Below are 21,760 nucleotides of genomic sequence, written 5' to 3' on the forward strand. Positions count from 1 at the left end.
CTTTTGATATACTTCTGATAATGTCAGTATGCCCGTAATGTTTGCATACTTCTAATATGATTACTGTGGTTCATAGAATATGATATGGAAATGGCACAACCATATCCCTGGGCGTTTTATAGGTTTTCTGCTATTCATTTGTCAGAGGAAATTTTTGGTAACTTTAAACTGATATGTATAATTAGTGGATACAACTGTTTGTGGCCAAGAGGTACAATATTGATATATTAATTGTCTTGGAGTACCTCTATTGTCAAATAAAAATAATTGACACTACTCTCCTGTGAGTGGCACTTAGCAATATTTATATGTGTTTAAGCTCCCATGTGGTTTCTTGACAGGCATCTGTTTTAAAGGAGAGAGCAGGTGGCTTTCATATCCTGTAGTATTTTTAGAAAGCTATAGCGCCAAGCATAACAGAAGAGAGCACCACTAACACTATCTTTTTTATTGCTTTAACATTTCCCAATATAGCATTGATTTTATAAAACTGATTTTTGAAATACTCCTCTCATGCTGATATTAGCACTGCTTTAGCTGTTAGCACATTGTTTAGGTTGCTCTGGCTGTGTGATGGATAATCACTTATTCTTTTGATACATCTAGAGTAATTTATTCAGGCACACTTTGGGATATCATTAGAATCTTATATAAAATCTTTAAAATTAATGCAAATGTATCATGAAATGTTGCAGGGAAGGAAACTGTTTGAATGCTTAAACCTCTGGCTGAAAAAAATAGCTTATTGCAAATCTTGTGGTTGCTAAGCAACTACATACATGGTTTGAGTTAAGATTTGTAAGCTGGTATGTGGGAAATAATATCTGAAGGCTTTGTTCAGTTGCAGCTGATGCCAGACTTTGTCATGCACATAATGCCAGAAAACTGTTCTTGGAAAATAAAATGCCACTGCGGTTGGCTTCACGCAACTCTGTTGAAGACGCATATGTGCTGAGCATTTTAAAATTAAATTAAAAGTACCTGCCTAGTTATCTTCTTCATGAAAGCATTTGAAACATGGCTAGTTGCACAGGGTATTAGCACACTGCATTTTTAAAGGTGTAATAACAATGAAGGTTAAACCTACCTATAAGAGACCTACATTGCAGAATTTGGTGTTAAACAAACAGACACCTTCAAATGTTATCTGTCCGTCCATCCATCCATCCTCAAATTTAGATGACTGCTCCAACTCCCTAAGTCAGCCCAAAAAGATACCATGGTTGATGGCATCAAAAGCCACCAAGAAGTCCCCCCCCCCAAAAAAAGCAAGGATAGATGCACTAGGTGGGCAGATTTTGTGAATTTGAGATGAATTTTTGCATTAGTTTTTGTTTTCCTGAGCAGGGTGTATATTTTGGGGAGGGTGAGGGATGTTCAAGATTCTCAGTTACTATAATAGCTGAAATCAGTTAAGCAGAAAACCTAGGTGGCTAGAGTTTTCTTTCATGGGTCAGATGTTTCTGAATTTACTTCTCAGTTTCCCTATTATTTCTAAGCCATTAGCAAAAATGGCTATTATTCATATATTCCACCTTGGAGATACCTTTCTAATCTTTAGCACTAGAGGTAAATTTCTAAAGTTTGATTCACTATTATGCCTGAATGGATTCTTAGAATTCATATTTATGAACACCGTATTTTCTTAGGGTGTTAAATCTACATTCAAGGTAAAGGACTGTGTTCCATCACACTGAAACTAAAATGTTTAGAGGCAGAAAAGGAAATAACCTTTTATTAATGTCCAGCTTTCTGTCAGAAGAAAAAAATATTAGTTTGATAATTTTCATACAGTGGAGGAATAACTTCAGAAGGCAATAAAAAACTGAGTCCCTGGCAGACTTTTATAGCTTTTCAGGGGATGCGAAGATTTGCCAGGAATCTTACAATTTTATTCACAGCAGAAAAGCTCCTGAATGCCCTCTGAGAGATGGAGAAATTACAAATTCATAGCCTAGGAATAAGTGAATGTGTTGGAAAGTATCTGGATAACTTGATACAATAAATTGAAAACTTTCCCCCCTGAAAATAATGATATATATTATGCTGGAATACCTTAAAGTTTACTCTGAAACTGGACTGAATCATGATCTTACAATTATCAGCATATCATGTCAATATTAACAACTCAAGTTTATGCCCCTATAGAAAATAAAAATGAGGGCATAATAGAGAAATTATAAGAAGTTAAAAGCATGATACAATTAATACATGCACATGCACAGACAGATCATCTTAATGGGTGGTTTCAGTGTCAAATATGTGGGAATAGGTAAATGCAATGATTTCATACAAGAATCTGACCTGATACAAGAATGTGATTTATGAATGAATATGCTCTCACTAACCCTCTCATACACCTTCCCCAACTTCTCTCATATAACCTTTTGCATCCAACCCATACCTCACCCTCGTTCCCCCCACTCCTGCAGCATGCCTCACACACATCTGGCAGCAGCCACTTACCTGCCTGCCAGCCTGGAACTTGCAACTTTTATCAGCTTTCCCCAGTAACTTTGACTGCAGGAAGCTGTCTTACCTAATAACCATGTTAATGATGGCAACCAGGACTGCAGGGATTGCTGTCACTGAGGTCCCAATTGTCATCATAAGTGGAGGACTACCTGTATGTACTTAGGCATGAATACAGGTTGGGAAATGGTCCCAGATCTGAGTCGAATTTGTATAGGTATGCTTGGGGACAACCAGTATGGAAAGAATGAGCTTTTGGTGTCTTTATTAGGCTTGGCAGAAGTACTTTGGAAAGACGATTGACTAAAGATGCTCCTCCAGTGCCACACACTGCTCTTGTTAGATATTGTATTTTTTGGAGTATAAGACACACCTTTTTCCCTCAAAAAAGAGGCTGAAAATCTGAGTGCGTCTTATACACTGAATACAGCATTTTTTTGCCTCACGAAAAGCCGCTCCCTTTGCAAAATGGTCATGCAGAGCTTGTAGAAGGCTTTCAGAGAGCTCCTGGGGGCTGAGGAAGGCAGAAATAAGTGAAAAATGTGTGGGTTTTGCTGAATTCTGCCCCCCCCCCAGCCCCAGGAGTACTCTATAAGCCTCCTAAAGGCTATGCATGCACTTTTCTTTGACAAAAATCAGGCCTGTTTTTGCAAAAAATGGGCCTTTTTTGCTCATTTTTTGTTTCCTCCAGGGATTACTCTGCAAGCCCCCTAAAGGCTATTCATGCCTTTGGGGGGGGGGGAGAGAACCGGCCCATTTTTGCCAAAGTGGGCCATTTTGGGGAAGTTTGCAGAGTGCAAAAACTTTTTTAAAAAATTTGCCTCTTCAAAACCTTGGTGCTTCTTATACTCTGGTGCGTCTTATACTCTGCAAAATACAGTATATGAGAAATACAAGCTAGAATTTTAGTGTATAATAGAATTCAGCCATTTATTAAGATGAAGAGGACATCTGTGATTAGTTAACAAGTATGTGAAATGCTGCCTTGAGAATCTTGTGACAGAGGTTGATGTTTATATTCTCCTTTTCTTACAGGCGTATGAGAAAAGGTTTCCCACTTGCCCTCTCATCCCCATGTTTGTAGGCAGTGATATTGCAAGTGAATTCAAGAGTGATGACGGGGCAATCCATGTGACTGAAAGACGTTGTAAATTGGATGTGGATGCTCCACGGCTCCTGAAAAAGGTAACACTTAGTCAGGTTCTTTGTCCAAATCACCGCCTCTTGGGCTGCTACTTAAATTCATCTCTGTTCTCCTTCTCAGATTGCAGGGGTAGATTATATTTACTTTATCCAAAAGAACGCCTTGAATAGAAGAGACCGCACTTTGCACATAGAGGCCTACAATGAAACTTTCTCAAACAGAGTTGTCATTAATGAAAAATGCTCATATACGGTGAGTAAGGGTAGGCTTCAATTTTACATTACGGTCTTTCTAAGAACGGAGCATTTCTACTTAAGCATTCTTTGTTATTTATGGTTTCAATTATTTATGGTTCTGTTTTTCCTGTCTAGGGTGCCAAGGGCACAAAATTAGAAACAATTAAAAGCACGGTTAACCCAAATAGCATTTTTATTGATTTGACTTTGCAGACTTATTTGAAGAGATGTTCTTGCTTACTTGTCTGAAAGCATAGTGATGAGAATGTAGCTCCTGAGTGGAGTTTAGGAACAAGAAGAATACACCCAATACATTTTCCTGATCACTTTAAAACAAGTTGTGATGTAAAAGGTTCTATTATACTCAGAATGTGTCATTTTGGTTGGCAATTCTGATCTGAGGAAAACGTAATTCACAAGATTTGAATTTGTAGGTTTTCTTCAAATTATTGGATCCAATAATTTACATTCAAAGAAATTATTGGCTCCAAAATTTTTAAGATTTAAGAGAAGAATATTTTTCAAACAACATGTTTAGTAAAAGAATTCCGTAGGTACACAAATATTAGGCTTATTGGGCATTCTTTAATTTTGGTGAGAAAAAAGTTGTAAGTGAAGAAAAGGAAAATGCACTGTCCAATTCTTAACAAATAATTGCCCTGTGCTACTGGATTAAGGTTTTCTTACACGTTGTGGCTGTTTTTATTTCTTAAATCTCCAGGTGCACCCAGACAATGAAGACTGGACATGTTTTGAGCAGTCTGCAAGTCTTGACATTAAATCTTTCTTTGGCTTTGAAAGCACAGTAGAAAAGATTGCTATGAAGCAATACACTAGCAATATTAAAAAGGTAATCTTTTTAAAGTTTTATATGCAAATAATGTGGCTTCCTGAAGGTTGGTAACAATTTTCAGTTCCTTATTGATCTTGTATGACTTCATAGTCTGTGTTTGCTCCCATCTTCTATTAGAGGCATGTTTTACTCTATTATATTGGCAAGAGGGGAATCTGCATATGGCGGGCTCTGGTCATCATCCAGAAGTACCATCATCAGTTCCCATCGTTTGATCTTGTCAGAGATAATTGGAATGAATGAATACAAAAATATTGGCGATCATGTTCTGCTAAAGAATAAACCAGTTAAGAAGAAGTTGGTCCTTCAGCACTAAGCGACTAAAAATAGTATTCTTTATAATTTATATTTAGAAGGAATGAAGTTACTCGTGATCTGGAATGAGCTTCAGGATTCAAAAGTTAGTTACGTCTGTTTTTGAACAAAAAGATCTAGAGGACATATTTTTCATTTCTTTCTTTCTTTTTTCTTTTTGTATTGAAAGTCATGGGAATATAATTGTTCTTCTTGACTTGAGTTTCTAATTGAGGCTTTGTAATGCTGAACTGAAGTCTCCAACATAACACAAAGTTCCTGCAATTGCAGCAGATAATCAAGAACTAATTACGTGGGTTCTTCTTTCTCTCTCTCTCTGTCTGTCTCTCTCTCACACACATACACACAAACACACAAACACACATACCAGCCATGTGCGCTTACAATGCATTGATTTAAGGATTGTCTTGTTTTGAAAGGGCAAAGAGATAATAGAGTACTACTTGAAGCAGCTAGAAGAAGAAGGTGTAACATTTATTCCTCGTTGGACCCCCCCTGCTAAGTTTGCATTTGAACACGGCACAGCTCACTTTAGACGGTCGCTATCCCCTCCAATCAACCTACCAGAAACTGCTATCAAAGAAGGACTGAACACCAAGGAAATCAACACGTGCAACAATGCATCAGAACTGGCGGCTGGAACCCCTGATGGTATGTGGTTTGTCCCATCCTCTTTTATAATTATTTCATGAATGTCGTCATAATCTCAGCTGGATTTTAAGGATACTAGCAAAAAATCAAATTTATTTATTTATTTAGGAAAAAAAATGCAAGCAAGCAGTTGTACAGTTATATCTTTTTTCAAGAATATCAAGTAGACACATAGTTGTGGAGGTTCTTTTTAATCAACTTGGGATTCTGATGGTAGGTGTTGAAGGCAGTTAGCAGTGCAGAGGTTACAAAGAACTGTAGAACTGATGAAAATATCTATCAAAACTACTACCGGCTAACTTATGTAAATAATTGAACATTTCAAACAGTTTGGTTTGCAAATGAGGGTTTCCACTGGAAGTATGGGCAATGAAAAGAATTTTATTTACATTTTCCAGACAAATTAGATGCAGATTATATCAAGAGGTATCTGGGCGACTTGACCCCACTTCAGGAAAGCTGCCTCATCAGACTTCGGCAGTGGCTCCAGGAAACACACAAAGGCAAAGTAAGAGGATGTGTCTCTCTTTAGCTTCCTGTCCATCAAAAAAGTGCATGATGTACAAGAATGTCTGGCAGAATGTCAGTGTCGAGAGGAAGGAAAACAAAGTGCAAAATTGTTTATGTATTTATTTATAGAGTAGAAAATTCTAATCTTTAGTTTCCCATAGTGCAGAATTTAGATTCCTAAATCTATTTCAGAACTGGGTGATTCTCCCTTCTCCAAGACCACCTCCTTGTGATGTTTTTATGATCTTCTAGTACTACGGTAGAAAATGCCTGGACTATGTTCTTATATTTCCTGTCTAACCTTCTCCATTCTGCTACAAGGCATCTTTTTGTCCTTGGATTTCTAGGTCCCCCCCCCCCTCTCCCCAATAAGGACATGGCAGCTTTCTTATGGAAAAGGGATGGGGCTTAAGTACAGAAAGGGACTATGGAGTTATTATATATAGTTTTGAAAATTCTTATTGATTACTACATTTATAGATCCCCAAAGATGAACACATCTTAAGATTCTTGCGTGCCAGAGATTTCAACATTGATAAGGCCAGAGAAATCCTGTGCCAGTCTTTAACATGGCGCAAACAGCATCAGGTGGACTACATCCTGGATACCTGGAACCCTCCTCAAGTACTGCAGGATTATTATGCAGGTGGTTGGCACCATCATGACAAAGGTTAGTAACAGCAATGCAAACGTTTTGTAGGGGGAAGTCTTAGGTCTTCTGAAATGCTGCCAGTGTGGTTTGCTAAAGAACGCCAAATGAGATTTGCTTAAAGTACTTAAAACTGATTGTCAAAGTGTTTATGATACTTTGTTGGAGTAGAAGGTAACACATAAAGATAAAGGTATCTGGACAGTGGAAGGCATCCAGTTAGAAAGTGAGAAGTCTTGGCTTTATCATTCATTTGGCATGTAAGCTCTTTCAGTTGTTGCCAACTCTTAAGTGGTAAATACAAGGTTAAGACAATATAAAAAAATACATTAACAATCTGCAACTTCAGATTTCTGCTCGTTTTTAAATCATGCACCATTTGGGAATTTGATGAACACAGCATATAGCAGTGGCTGGCCAAAATGCTGTCTTGGGATCAAACCAAATTGTACCTTTGGAGGCCATTGAAGACCATTCAAACCTGGTCCAGAGTTCAGCAGCATAGGCTGTAATTGGGTGTCTCATGTTACTGTCATGCGTCATCACTGTTTTACAAGCTGTATTAGTTGCCAGTTGATGTCTGGATGTAATTCAAGAGACTGGCCATGACTTCTATAGCCTTTCTGGGCATGGGGTCTGGTTATTTGGGAGACTGCATGTTCCCAGTAGTTTCTGCCCATTCACTATGATCCGGCAGAGTGGGTGCACTCCAGGTTCCTTCAGTTAATTGCCATCTCCTGGGAACAGAGAAGCATACATTCTCTGGAACAGCATCCCCATACTATGTCTGTGGAAGTTACCAGTCACCCGGGTCATGGTTGTCCAAAAGGTGCTGTCCAAATTGGACTTTGTTTTTCCATGAAGACGTTTTGCTTCTCATCCAAGAAGCTTCTTCAATTCTGCAGTGAACTGAAAAGCTTTGTGAATGAGAAGCAAAACATTTTCAATATTTTCAAAAACAAAGTCCAGTTGCCTTTTGAAAAAAGCACCTTTGGGTTCCCCATATTATGATTCCTGTCCTTCCAGAAGCCTCTGAAAATCCTCTGTTCCCAGGCTTCGAGTTAGGGACTCCCTGCTGATTTTGGGGGGAGGGGTTATTATTTTTATGTGGCTTTGTTTGGGCAAAGCCACATAAAATAATGTCAGTATTTGGTAATTTATTTTCCTTTACATCATGAATAGTTAAAAATGTTAAGCCATCCAAAATCATTTTGGAATCAAGAGGCCTCAAATTCTAACAAAAATAAATACCCATTGGGAAGGTGTCCTGGCACGACTGTGAAGAGTCACTATAGTTAGACCAGTATCTTCTAATTTTCATTGATAATGTCTCAGTATGTCTTTGACTCATGGTTGTCCTGTTCATCTAGGGGGAAATAATCTTTTATCATAATGGTTTTTTTTCATTCCCATTGGCTCTTCTGATTATAATACTTACAATAATACAATAAAGTTGATGAGTGATACATAAGTGGGCGGCCATAGAAATTGAAATAAGGTAATAAAAAGTTAAATAATATTAAGCATGTTTTCAAGCCAGAAGTTCCTATATAGGCAATCCTTAACTTATGAGCAGAATTGGCTTTCTGGCGGAGAAGATTGCAAATGGCGATCACATGATCATGGGTTTCTTGGTAACCAGTTGTAAATGCAAGCTAGTTGCCAAGCATCCAAAATGCAGTCATGTGACCATGGGGGCAGTATGACATTTTATAGTCTCTGGAAGTGCTGTTTGGGCTGTAAAGCACCCTTTCTGAGGCCCTCATAACTTTGAACAGCTATTAAACAAGGGGTCAAAAGTCATTGGCCATTTATTTAATGGCAGTTAAATCTTTATCATCTTTACTTCTGTATCTTTATTAATGCAGCCTAAACGTTTGTTGGAAATTAGGTTAATAAGCAAGTATTGATCATTCCAGTTTATACAGAATCCAATACAGAAGGCTTCTAACCATTTCTTGGTTTATCAGACGATAACTTGAATGCCACCATTATTATTCTTTTGCTTCAGATGGGCGTCCACTGTATGTGTTGAGGCTAGGCCAGATGGATACCAAAGGTTTGGTGCGAGCTCTTGGAGAAGAAGCCCTGCTTCGCTACGTAAGTGCCTCAGATACAATTTGCAGATGATTTCTCTAGGGAATGTTACATCCCCATTTCAATTATCCTGCATCAATTAGCGTAACTGGATGTTCCTCAGTTAGGTTACTCCTATTAAACCATGTCCAAAATATCTGCAGGGTATTGTCAGCTGGGAAAAGTTACATTACAGCCGGGAGCACTCTAGAACGTCATTGACAATCTGTTCATTTTGATATCTCTTTTATTAGAATAGCAACATGCTTTTTCTGTCTGTTGTGCAAAGAATAAACATATGGGCAGCTTTTTGCTCTTGAGATATGGCATCTCTCACTATTGGCCAGCTAAGCTGGGGCTACTACAGGTTGCTCACTTCTGAATAGGGGAATGAAGTGTTAGTCCTCAGATATCAGGATAGCGCCTTCTTGCCTCTGAATATAAGTAAGAGAGAAATTGTTTTTCCAATTTCATAAAAATTACCACTTTTTCCATGATCCGACCTTCAAAGTGCCAAGCTCTCAATGAGAGAACAAATTCTAATGTTTCTTCCCAAAATTGAATTAACATATGTAGTAATTTGAAATCCAAACAAAGCTGTAGATGGACAAGACCAGATTGTATGAACTTTCACATTTCTTATGTCAGCAACATAAGAAATATTAATTTCTTTTTAAACATTCTTTGAAGGGCTCAATAAATATAAAGTAATGCCTTTTGATGTATGCGATTCATTTTTAAATTGTAAGAGGTATAATTTTACATTTTAAAATGTAAATGCACATATTGATTCCTCAAAACTAGATATTCAAATTATTTCGTAGTTCAGATACTACACACAAAAAATACTGACTTTCATTATATTTTATTTTTAAATTTCTTCACAAAAATCAAAGTTGAACCCAAAGTAACTCTGTGTCTGAAATGTTATCATGGCCATTTTAAAGCAACATAATTCAACATTCTCGTCTTTCTTTTTTTTAATTAATGTGCAGGTTTTATCTATAAATGAAGAAGGACTGAGGAGGTGTAAAGAAAATACAAAAGTATTTGGAAGGCCTATTAGGTAAAGAAACTTTCTTGAAGTCCCATGAGTCTGTTTCACTAAACTTACATGTTTATGCTAATTGAGATGAAGTTTTGCTATACAGTGTTTTGATCAAGTCCTAGGTTAACAAATCGAACACTTCCGCACAATTCCAGTGGTCATTTATATAATATGGCACACGTAGCCAGATTTGATTCTGCAAGATTCTGGCATCCCACCCTCTCTGCTGAAGTTTAGTCATTAAACAATAGTGTCAGATATTTCTGAGTAACAGCTAAGAATAGATCCAGATAAGTGCAGGTGGGAATGGGAAGTGATGATAATCCCAAGAGCAGTATGAAAATAGATACCATCTACTGTAGCTCAAGTAATAATATTGAACCAGTGTGAAAAGAAGACTATTAGGGAATTTCATATATACAATATTTTAAAACTAGGATGGATGAAAAAAATGGGATGGGATGTAAACAAATCAATAAAAATATTGAAAGGCCAAAAAGGTGGACCAGTGAAATTGGGAATGCATGCTTTTCATGAGTGAGCAATGCAATTAAACCCAAAAATTTAAAGAGTTGGAAGGATTGAATGAATTATAAGCATCTGGATTTGAAAGAGGGGAGGGTAAATTTTCTTTCTCTCTCATTAACAAATATTTCAGGTATTACGGTTTTTGACTACCAGAATTTAAGTGAAGAGTAAAAACATCTGATATAGTACAGTATATTTGCATTCTGTCACAATCAAATAATTGCTTGATTGATTTAAGTTGAACATGCTGGTTATGTTTTATTTTGGGAAAACACAGCTCTTGGACTTGCTTGGTGGATCTGGAGGGCTTGAATATGCGCCACCTATGGAGACCTGGTGTCAAGGCCTTGCTGAGGATCATTGAGGTGGTAGAAGCTAATTATCCAGAAACGCTAGGACGTCTTCTAATTCTCCGAGCTCCCAGAGTGTTTCCAGTCCTTTGGACACTGGTAGGTTCTTAAGTTGGTTCTCTGGGAATTGATGTTTTGTAAATTGGGGTCAGTGTGTACTTTGGAATAGGCAAGATTGGCAAGCTTGATATTTATAGTTGCTTGATTTTTGGAGCTATAAGTAGAAATCCAGCTAGAGCATAGACCTAAGTGACTATTGGAATAATGTGTTTCTCTTGAGTTCATCTGATGTCTTGGGAACGTTACTACTTTAGTATTTTGTTTGTAGGTTAGCCCTTTCATTGATGACAACACCCGAAAGAAATTCCTGATTTATGCTGGCAATGATTACCAGGGTCCTGGTGGGCTGTTGGATTACATTGACAAAGAAATTATTCCCGATTTTCTTGGTGGAGAATGTATGGTAGGTAGAAAAGTCACTTTGTTTGACAACCAAGCTCAGTGACCTGTAATAATTCATTCTCTGTGCTAGCGCAAAACCCAGGATTAGGCGTGTGCAAAGAGTCCTAGATTCATTTCAAAGAAGCCATTTGAGTTGCATAAGTGGCACAATTTGCTGAAGGGATCATCCCATTCAATTTAGCAAAGCAGTTTGGGTGGGTTTGAATCCCTTTGGATTCAAGTGAAGTTCAAGTGTTTCTAGGCTGAGACATTTTGGGATTTCCCAAAGGCTTTTGTGGAAGCCACCCAGCTTAAAGGTCCACCCAGCTTAAACATCTAGTCTGGGGCCCTTCAGAATGTAGGGAAGATACTTCATATGGAGAAGACTCTTCTCAATGTTTTTCCAGAGCACTCCCAAAGGTTTTCTGGGCCTCCAGCAAGATTCATGTTTTTGTGCCACTAGTCCCTTTAATGAATCCAGGAATTGGGATAAGGAAAGCAGCATGAGAAAATGCATTCTTGTCTAATGCTTTCCTCTGTCAGGTACTGGGAATCAGGGAGGGCCAAGTGACACAACAAGAATTTTTCTGAAGATAATTTTTTCTCTCTCAGCTGTTGGCAAGCAGCTGGGACAGTTGAGTGGTGTGAAACATTATTTGCCATGCCACTTGCTTCTCTGAGGTGCTGTCTAGAAGAGGCTTCAAGTTAGCCTGGAGCTGTTTACTCTGGGAGACAACTTCAGGATGGCTGCCTACAAAGTCTGTTGTCACATTGTCCACACAACCTCAAAACCTCACACTCAGTGCTTCAAGAAAATGTTTTGCTTTGTTTTAATATAGTCCCCATCTTATTTACATGAATAAAAAAATCAATCAATCAAAATCACAATAAATCAAAAGTGTAAAAGTGTAGGAGAGTGGCAATTACCACTCACAGATAATATAGCCATCTATACATTTGCACACACCCACATTTGCAGGATCCCCAGACCCCAGATAGAATCATGTCATTTATCTTTAAAATATATGCTGTAATATATACCATTGATAATAATGAATCCTGCCTATGTACAATATTCATTTGTATATAACACCGTAAATGCTGTTCTTTTACTGCTGAAAAGCTAGTTTTTGAATACATCTTGTCTTACAGTGAAGACAGTTTCAGACCAATTAACCTTCAGTCTGTCCCTCATCAGTGTCTGCTTGAGAAGTATGTTGTGAGGGCAGACATAAGCTACATTGAGAAAAATGGGGTCATTTCCAGTCACACACAGTAGTTTTATTCATTGATCTGTTTACATCTCACTATTTCAAATTGGCTGTGGAATGTTCTTTCTGAGATGTTTTCAGTTGGAGCAGAAACAGATGCATTTTACTAACTCTTTTCTCTCCACACTTTATTTAAATTTCTTTAGTGTGAAGTTCCAGAAGGTGGGCTGGTTCCCAAATCTTTGTACCGGACAGCAGAAGAACTAGAAAACGAAGACATAAAATTGTGGACAGAAACTATTTATCAGTCTGCAAGTGTCTTCAAAGGAGCTCCCCATGAGGTGAATCATTTTATTTTTCTCCTTTCCCGGTAGTGTTTGCTAAAAATAATCTTCAAATAGAAGTCAATTCCTCATGACCTCATGAATAAGTCCAAGTTGTTTTCTTAGAAATGTTAAGGAAATTGTTTACCATGGATATTTTCAGGCACTTTTTTAAACTTCCTAGTCTATCTAGCCTCTAGCTTTTCTATTTTCTGGTAGGCTGTCCCCTGAGTACTAACCAGGTTCAGCTTTCCTTAGGGCCTAATATCTAGCTGGGCAGCCTATGGTAAAGATAATCAAACAGGTATGTGGAGAGGATTTTGGGAAGCAATTTTTATTTTGAGAACTAATTCAAGTGATATTCTTGATTTCAAAACTGAAATGCTATGTCCACAGTTAGGAAAAATCATACCATAAAACTTTTATTTTTTAAAAAAAAAACTACTTTCCATTAGGTGCGTCAATCTTTCATGACAATTTTGGGCAAGATTGCTATCTTGAGTATCATCTGAATGGCCTCAAAATCCTATCTATGAATTTGTAATGGTAATGCTTCATTTCTAAGGAAAAGAGACCTAAAGTGAAGTATGGGAAGTCCCCAGCCCTTGACTTTCTTCCCCAGTTTCTCTTGCATGATAAAGCATTCCAGAATCTGTAATTAAAAAGTTAGAAAAGGGGAGTAGACCCTCCTCTGTTCTCACCCTCTGTGATATGAATAGTGTTAATGATTCTTCTAATGCTTGGCTCACAGTATTTTCCTAGTATTCCTAGTTTCTGTTTCTAGCTCTTGATTATTTTTGCTTAAATAATCATAGGTCTTTCCTGACAACAGCCTATGTTTCTGTCTTTGGGCATCAGATTTTCATTTGCAATGTTAAGGTTTTAATAATCATCTAACATGAAGATTAAAATCATACAATAGTAGACACTATTGCTTTAAGTACGTATAGTATAGCATAGCCTTTATTGTCATTGTACAAAATAAATACAACAAAATACAACAATGTGACACAATTAATGGATGTTGTAGCTAGATGAATTCTTCAACGTGATTTCTGATAGATGGTACTGTAACTATGGACAGACTTGACCATAGTTTCAATTGGAAACGCTGACCATCCTAAACCAAGCCAAATCTAAAAACACCAGGGAATTTCAAGAAGCCTGGCACTCTGATAAATTAGCCATCAATAGATACATAGACATATACATTATCTACATACTATGCAAAAGAGATAATCAACAAGCCAAAAGAGGAACAAAAAGACCCAAGCACACTCCACCAGCACTCAGATAAGCATAGTTTAACTCCAAGATTAACATCAGACCAACAATCAAATAAACAATACCCCAGTCAAGGAATGCCAAATAAGCTAACAGTTAACAGCCCAACCATTCCCCATCAATTCTGACAGGGCAAGCTGCTAGAATAGAAACAGAGAGCAAACCCCACTCCTTACAGCACTGATGATGTTACCTAGTTTTGAGTAATGAAACATTTGCAAAAGAACAAGCTCAGCACCAAGGACCCTTCATTTCAACCCTGAGCTACAAATATTCTCCTTTATTGGTACTGTGATTGATACAAATAGCAGGCTTCAAACCAGACACAGTGCACAATTCTTATTGAGAGAAGGCTGACGGGAGCCTTGGCCAGTAGAGATATCTGCCATGATTTGAGTTTCTAATATATCCCCTTGCTCTTCTTTTCAGATTTACATTCAGATTGTGGAAGCTGCCTCTGTGATCACCTGGGATTTTGATGTTTGTAAAGGTGATATTGTTTTCAACATCTATCACTCCAAGAGAGCCCCTCAGCCTCCCAAAAAAGACTCTTTGGTAGGGGCACATAGTATTACCTCCCCTGGTGGCAATAACGTACAGTTGATAGACAAAGCCTGGCAGCTGGGGCGAGACTACAGTATGGTGGAATCACCGCTCATCTGCAAGGAAGGGGAAAGCGTGCAGGTGAGAACACGACTCTAAACACAAGCTCCACTTTGATTCCTAGCTAAATGCTTTTAGGTTTTATCAAAACGGGCTTTTTAATGCAAGCATGTTCTGAATACCCAACACAGCATTCTTGTGTTGCTACTTTGTGATTATGTCATTAGCCAGTCTTAATACAGTTCCTAATGTATCATTGTAGCAGTGTGAAATCCTTAGAAAGTGCGGACTTGATGTGTTTTCGCATCCAGAATGGGTTGCCTTAATATGGCTATAGGAGGAGAAGAGATCTTAAGTTCTTCTCAAGAGTCTTAAGTCCTTCTCAAACAGTTTGCATTTGGTTTCTCCCACTAAACCTATTTTGCCTTGCTTCACACTAGAACATTTGGCCAATGACTTATTTCAGCGTTTTATAAAATAGAATGCTAATTCAACATTGAAATTAGAGGTCCTCACCAACTCAACCTTAAAGGAATTGCTCTTTCAGGGCAAGGGGAGAGTGATATTTTAATCAGTCATGCACTTCACAAATCAATTGTACAACAATAAGGAAACTGCGGGCGGATGTGCCTTTCAATCTTTGAACTGCTATCCCTCCTTAAAATTTTGCAACCTTCTTCTGGGATATAGCTGTTTTTTAAGGGAAATATCCACATTTTGGATTCCCTGAAAATTACTTCTCTGCATTTTAAAAGGGTGATATACAAATCGTAGGATAGTAACAAATTAGTATGTTCAAAACCATGCATAACTCCATCTGCAGGATGGTGGGCTACCTAATTCATTACAACTTTGTGATTCTATGTGCACCGGTCTAAATATCAAGGCTTACCACCAAGTCAAGATGTGGTACTAGGTATTATGTATGCCGTACTTGCCAATTAATCCTTATTTTTCATATATATCTATGATAAGCTATAATGATCAATAACCATAAACTCAAAAAACCCGAATTGTGCTTAATGGAAGTATGTTTCTTACGTTTTTGCCTGCCAGCTTCTCTGAATTGATTAAGTAAGCTGAGCATGAAAGGAAGACTCAACCTACAACTGCCGATTGATGAAGTGCACTACATTATATCCAAATGGATGGTTATTAGCCCTGATTTCCTCTGCTCTTGCTTTTTAAGGGGTCTCATGTGACCAGATGGCCTGGCTTCTACATTCTCCAGTGGAAGTTCCACAGCATGCCTGCCTGCGCTACCACCAGCCTGCCTCGTGTTGATGACGTACTGGCATCCCTGCAAGTTTCATCTCACAAGTGCAAAGTGATGTACTACACAGAAGTCATTGGGTCAGAAGATTTCAGGTAAAGTTAACTGTAATGTTGCAAATGCCGGTCTTTTTTAAAAAAATAAATAAATGAGAAAATGTCTTATGGCTCGCTAAGCCTTTAATGCAAGCAATCAAAAACTACCCAGAGTAGTACAGGAACAGCAGCATTTCCATGACCTAGTTTTTCTAGAGACTTTAGAGTCATCAAGATGATTCTTAAAGGTACTCTGCCTATGAGCTTTCAGATACCACTTTTGGTTAAAAGCAACTCATCTGATGTTTATGGCCCCTCTCTCTTATCTCCATTCTTCACATTGCTGGACTCCATTGCAAACATGCATATTTTTAACTTTTCTTGCCTTGGTTGATTGATTTCACAAAAAAATAGCATTTTATACGAAGTTAGAAAATGATTTTGACTGTTTTTGTCCTTAGGACAAATCGATAATCTCTAAGGGTAGCTAATATATTATTCACAGCCCTCTAAACAATAAGTACACTTGACTAATATTAACAAACATTGGTTTGATGGAGACAGAGGAAAAAAGTTAAATCGTCTTTCAGATCAGAGATAAGGGGCAAATTGTTATCATTAAAACTTATGTGCAGGTCTCAAAAACTACAGTAATCATGAACTATGTAAATGGCTTTACTGATCTTTTTTAACATTAAAAAGATCAGACATTGCATGGTTCAAAAATTTTTTCTTAGACTAGCAAGTTGCATCAAACAATGGCAACCTTTGCTTATTGATTTGAAGAGAAAGAAAATAGCAAGCGAAATATTTTTATAAATGAATTTATGATAAATCTCTTTTTGATGCTATTCACTATAAAATGAGTGCAGGTATTGGCATTTTGTCTCTTCGAATCAGTTTGGTTTTTGGTTATAAGTCGTAATTGTATATGTGAAGATTTTTTAGTATGTAAAATCCATACGATTCCTTAAATTGACTCAGATTAATCATTTGTAATCTGAATCAATTTAAGGAATTTTTCTAGATTCTATACACTACATGTTTATTTGTTAGAGAAAACTTATTTTTTCTTAGTTTATTGAATAAGAAATTGGAATTGGAAGATAATAAGTACTCTTTTCTTCATTGTTAGTAGGGGGTCAGTCACTGCAGATTGTTCCTGAAGAACAATTTATTTTCTTACTGTAGGTTCTTAAACAAGATATTATGGAATAGTTTTTTTTCCCAGTGGTGTTAGCTATAAAGATATATGGCAACCTAGCACCTTTTATTCTTAAAAAAAAAATCTGGCTTTTTAGTATTGTGACTTTGGCATCTTTGAGGCTTACTGATTATTGTAATAGTTGGAAATTGGTTTGTGAAGTATACATGGATGATTCATTCTGGTTCCTTGGCTAACTGACTATATAAACCAGCCCTTCTCCACCTGCTGTATGCCATATGGTTTCTCAGGTTGGCCAGGAAGTTGTAGTAGCTAAAATTAATGAAAAAAACTCCATGATCAGTACTTATACATTCAGCCTATCACTGCCAATTCCATTTGGGATCCCCCCCCCCCTAATATTGTTTTTGCATACAGCTCATGAAGGTATCCTATGCTTACCTTGAGTCCATCTTTCCACAGGGGATCGATGAGCAGCCTTGAATCAAGTCACAGTGGATTTTCTCAGCTCAGTGCTGCTACAACTTCCTCCGGCCAGTCTCAGTCCAGCTCCATGATTTCCAGGTAGTGCCACTGCCTACGAAAGCCAGTTGATGAGATGGCTGGACCCTCGTCTATGGCAGTCCTCTGCAATACAGCATCCTCATCATCAGTGACACTTGCAAAAACAAACACACAAATGGAAGGTCTTTTTATAGATAGTAAAAGTAGCTGTGTGCATTTAAATATTCTGGTTTTGTTTTGAATTGGAACTGAAAGTGTGTCTAATCTTAATAGCCATAGTTTTTTATACATACGCTCGCACAAATCTTCACTTGGAAATGTAAAGGGCTGTTTTGCAAAGGAAGAATCAATCAGTGGTTGTATGGCTGACTTCCTGTTGATATATTTGTAATGCATTAGAAGTCTGTCCCAAAGTTTTTGCCAGTGAGATTTTCGCAAAGTTTAAGTACACCTCCACACACACACCCCTACCCCTCTTCTGCTTCTACTCTCCTGAGCCTCTCCTCTGTTACAGCCCAGCATTAAGGAAGGCCTAAGGAGTGCAGTGCAGTAGCTGGGTGCCTAACATTTTGTGAAAAGCCAGCTGGTGAACTGGCTGAACCCTTTTCCCTATCTTTTCTCAGCGAGAGGTGCTGCCCTGACAGAGGGAGGCAGCTATTTTAACACGAGTTCATTCTGCTAGCTCACATGGTTACGGACAGACTCCTCTTTTTGGGGGCATTGAAAGACATTAAGCTAAAACATACACTTCTGAGCATCGAAGGTGGGAAGGAAGAGGGCAGAGCAGGCTCTCCTCAACTCACCCAAAGGCTGGCCCTCCTTTGAGTCCTCAGGTTTGTTTCTCCCAGAGGTGCACATGATTGCACCTCATTTGCTTCTTTTCATCCTCGACAAATATCTTTTGAAGAGCGTCATCTTTTCTGCGAAGAGCTTCCCGGAGAAGTGGCTGCCTCGGTCCTTTCCTTCCTGTGCCCTTCTCCACTAGTCTGCCCTATGAATGCCCAAGTGAAACCTCAGGCGCTACTGCAGTACAGACGGGATGTTTACCCTCCTAACAGAGCACAGCCTGCTGTGGCAATAATTCATTGCAGACACATCCACATGTTTCCCTAATAGTAAATTTGCTAAAGGTTGCTTAAACTCTCCAGCACTTGCTTCATTAGTATTTGAAGCATGCCTTTTGGAAGCCTTGAAACCTAAAACAGCCAGCTGCCAGACTAGTCTTGCTGATGCAAATGAGTATAATTCTACAAGAATTGCAAATCTGTTCGCTTAGCCAACAATAGCTGCTGAAATAGTATCTGTTGGATTCATTCATTCCCATTTAAAGCTCTAGTTACCCCCTTCCCCCCCCCCACACCTCCAGTGTATAATTACAGCCTTGTTTAGAGAAGACTGTGTGCTTACTCTGTGCTTACTCTGTGCTTACATATCTTGTAGAATGTTAACATACACTCTGTTTCAGAACAAAGGAAAGTAATGATGAATGCAACCTGCAAATGTATTAATTAGAAAGCTAAAGGAATTTGTTTTTAAGGTCAGAGTGTTTATATGCTAATTCAAAGGACTTGCCATATGAATTGTAAAACTAAAACCGGTGAGTGCTTGAAAGTATTAATCTAGATGACCATTCTGGATATTAGTTAAATGGAATTGAAAGGGTATAGATTTGTTCCACAGACCCACACATGCTGTATTTCATCCAGCCGCTGCTTCTTTTGTGATTGTTCCTTAACTACTAAGAGCATTAGTATGGTAATTATCTTCAGTAGCAGTTTTAATTGTTGGTATGTAATCACGAACATGGTTCCCAGCCTCAGAAACATTGTGCCATGTTCATCCTCTTGTAATTAGTGTCCCCCTTGCCTGATTGCAAAATGGTACATTCTTCCCTCTCCAAAACAGAGGCTCTTTATGAAAGATGGTTCTCTCTCTCCCATGGCAATTTTGCTGGCAGCTGTGAAGATGTTTCATTCAATGGCTGCTATCAGCCCATGGATGTCTGATTTTGCAGAATGTTTAATGATTGGACCTCTGTTTTCTATCTTAAGATGTCTGTTTGCTCAGCAATGGCCCTTGGATGGGCAATACATTGGACTTTGGGAGGAGAGTGCATTTCAGAGCTCAAAGCACACACGCACTTGGAGTGGAAGGGTTGTTATTCCTCATAAAAAGCATGACATCCCACCTATGGCCTGATTAACTCTTTGCTCTTCTCCTTGGTGTGTGATCTTGCTATTATTCTGTCTCTGTTCTGCCAGAACTGGTAATCAATCCTTCCATTAACTTAATTTAGCAACTTTCTCCCACCTTCTCGCCGTTCCTGAACTTCATATTGATTTCTGTAAATGTTTTCTAAACATATTACCTCAATCTTGGTAATAAGGTAACAGTCTTTTAAATATTTTTTTTATTTGTATCAGTAATAAATGTGATATGGGAAAAATGTCTGAATCCATTTCTTCACAGCATGCTTCAGAAGTGGTGATTTCCTAGAAGATACAATAAGTGTCAGCGTTCCAAATATCATCCAGAAATAAATCAGAGTCCAAGGCAGAACTATCCTTAAACTTCCAATTTAATAAGAGAGATATATTGGTACGTCTGTTGCACCCCAAATCTGAAAGCTTCCTGGGTTTCCACCGAGTTGAAAGTTCATGATCTTGTCCCCACACCCACAAGTTCATCACATGGTCCAATCTTCCTCTGCCACGCTGGCATCTCCACCCATCTAGTTCCAGTCAGGTGCAGAGGTGCAGAGACAGAATGACCTTGATTTCTAGAAAGGATTTTTTGTTATTTTGAAAACAAACACATTCTACTCCTTTATATTCCCCCCTCCCAATTCCCCACTAATGAATAGCATAGTAAAGAAAGAGAGAGAGTGTGTGGCAGGCCAAAGATCCTAAAAGGAATATAACTGTAGGCCAGACAACAAGAGTGCTATGTGTAGGGATGGTTGTGTGGCTATTTCATTAAATGATTTTTGTGTGCTGTATGAATCTCACATAGGGTCCCCTTGTCACTGGTGTTGCCACAGATTCTACAGACACCCATTGGCCACCCAAAAGATACTTCTGAAGACCTCATTGAAATGTAATCGATACCGATCAAACTGGAGCTCACAAAACTATTTCTAATGGTTCCATCTGTACAGTCAGACCCTGCAGATTTCTGGAGGAAAGTTTTATTGGCAGATGAGCCAAAAACAAAAGTCTTCAGGCTGTGGTGTTTGGGCTGGCAGAAACCCATAATTGGAACCTTGTATTAACTATCAAACATGCAGTATTGTTGTTTGGGAATCTTGTGCTACCGCAGGACCCAAATAACTTTCCATCCCTTAAGGAAGCTTCAATATTGCTTTATAACAAAAATTTACAAAAATATCCATCCACCTTCCTGTCAGCTGAAGCGGATGTTCCAGTGGGACGTGCAGAAGAACAATGATTTCCGAACGTGAAAGCAAGTCTACAGGTTTCAGTGTTTTCCACAGCTGAGTTCACATATTAACCAGAAATGATGTAGCCGAACCTGACATGAACTGTTCATGCTAAAAAAAATCCTAAGATATTTCTGAGCTGAAGGTGTGAGACATGGGTCACTAATTATAACAGCATTTTCTTCAGTTATGGTAGTTGGAAAGAGCAGAGATATTTACGGAATTTAACAGGGTGATTGCTTTCTCACCCAAGCATATTGTGACCTTTGTTTAATGAAATAAATGAAACAAGGATCAAAATTGGATAGTGTTGGTACTTTTGGACTCCCTTTATAACTACATGAAGCTTTGATAGCATTTGGTATCAAAGAAATGCAACAATTCAGAACTGAAACAAGGCAAATACTTCACAGAAATTGTACACACGTTGTACACTTAGGCTATAATCTTCCATATTCTTACAGGGTAACCCTATTTAAATTTTATGGCATTGACCTCTGAATAAGTAGGCTGTTCTACCAGATTCCCTTAGTTTTTTTGTTTTTATTGAGCAGTGGTAGCGTAGTGGTTAAAATGTAGTATTGCAGGCTAATTCTGCTGACTGCCAGCAGTTTGATTCTCACTGGCTCAAGGTTGACTCGGCCTTCCAT

General features: G+C 38.2%; 1 protein-coding gene across 3 annotated transcripts in view; it reads left to right on the forward strand.

Moving 5' to 3' along the window:
• SEC14L1 (SEC14 like lipid binding 1) overlaps positions 1 to 19,865 on the forward strand; it is a 32,008-nt gene extending 12,143 nt beyond the window's left edge. For 2 of the 3 annotated variants that reach the window (XM_032208608.1, XM_032208609.1), the window contains exons 3-16: positions 3,508 to 3,657; positions 3,737 to 3,868; positions 4,574 to 4,702; positions 5,440 to 5,671; positions 6,070 to 6,179; positions 6,662 to 6,851; positions 8,842 to 8,930; positions 9,902 to 9,972; positions 10,760 to 10,931; positions 11,161 to 11,295; positions 12,691 to 12,825; positions 14,521 to 14,775; positions 15,884 to 16,062; positions 17,630 to 19,407. In XM_032208608.1, the coding sequence (XP_032064499.1) occupies positions 3,508 to 3,657; positions 3,737 to 3,868; positions 4,574 to 4,702; positions 5,440 to 5,671; positions 6,070 to 6,179; positions 6,662 to 6,851; positions 8,842 to 8,930; positions 9,902 to 9,972; positions 10,760 to 10,931; positions 11,161 to 11,295; positions 12,691 to 12,825; positions 14,521 to 14,775; positions 15,884 to 16,062; positions 17,630 to 17,735 (2,085 nt within the window). In that variant the 3' untranslated portion in view covers positions 17,736 to 19,407. Of the gene's footprint in view, positions 1 to 3,507; positions 3,658 to 3,736; positions 3,869 to 4,573; positions 4,703 to 5,439; positions 5,672 to 6,069; positions 6,180 to 6,661; positions 6,852 to 8,841; positions 8,931 to 9,901; positions 9,973 to 10,759; positions 10,932 to 11,160; positions 11,296 to 12,690; positions 12,826 to 14,520; positions 14,776 to 15,883; positions 16,063 to 17,629 lie in introns of all 3 variants that reach the window. The other variant, XM_032208607.1, reaches the window with a different exon arrangement.
• Positions 19,866 to 21,760: the final 1,895 nt, after the last annotated feature.

The sequence above is a fragment of the Thamnophis elegans genome, chromosome 2, assembly GCF_009769535.1.
Source record: "Thamnophis elegans isolate rThaEle1 chromosome 2, rThaEle1.pri, whole genome shotgun sequence".
In the NCBI taxonomy this organism is placed as follows: Eukaryota; Metazoa; Chordata; class Lepidosauria; order Squamata; family Colubridae; genus Thamnophis; species Thamnophis elegans.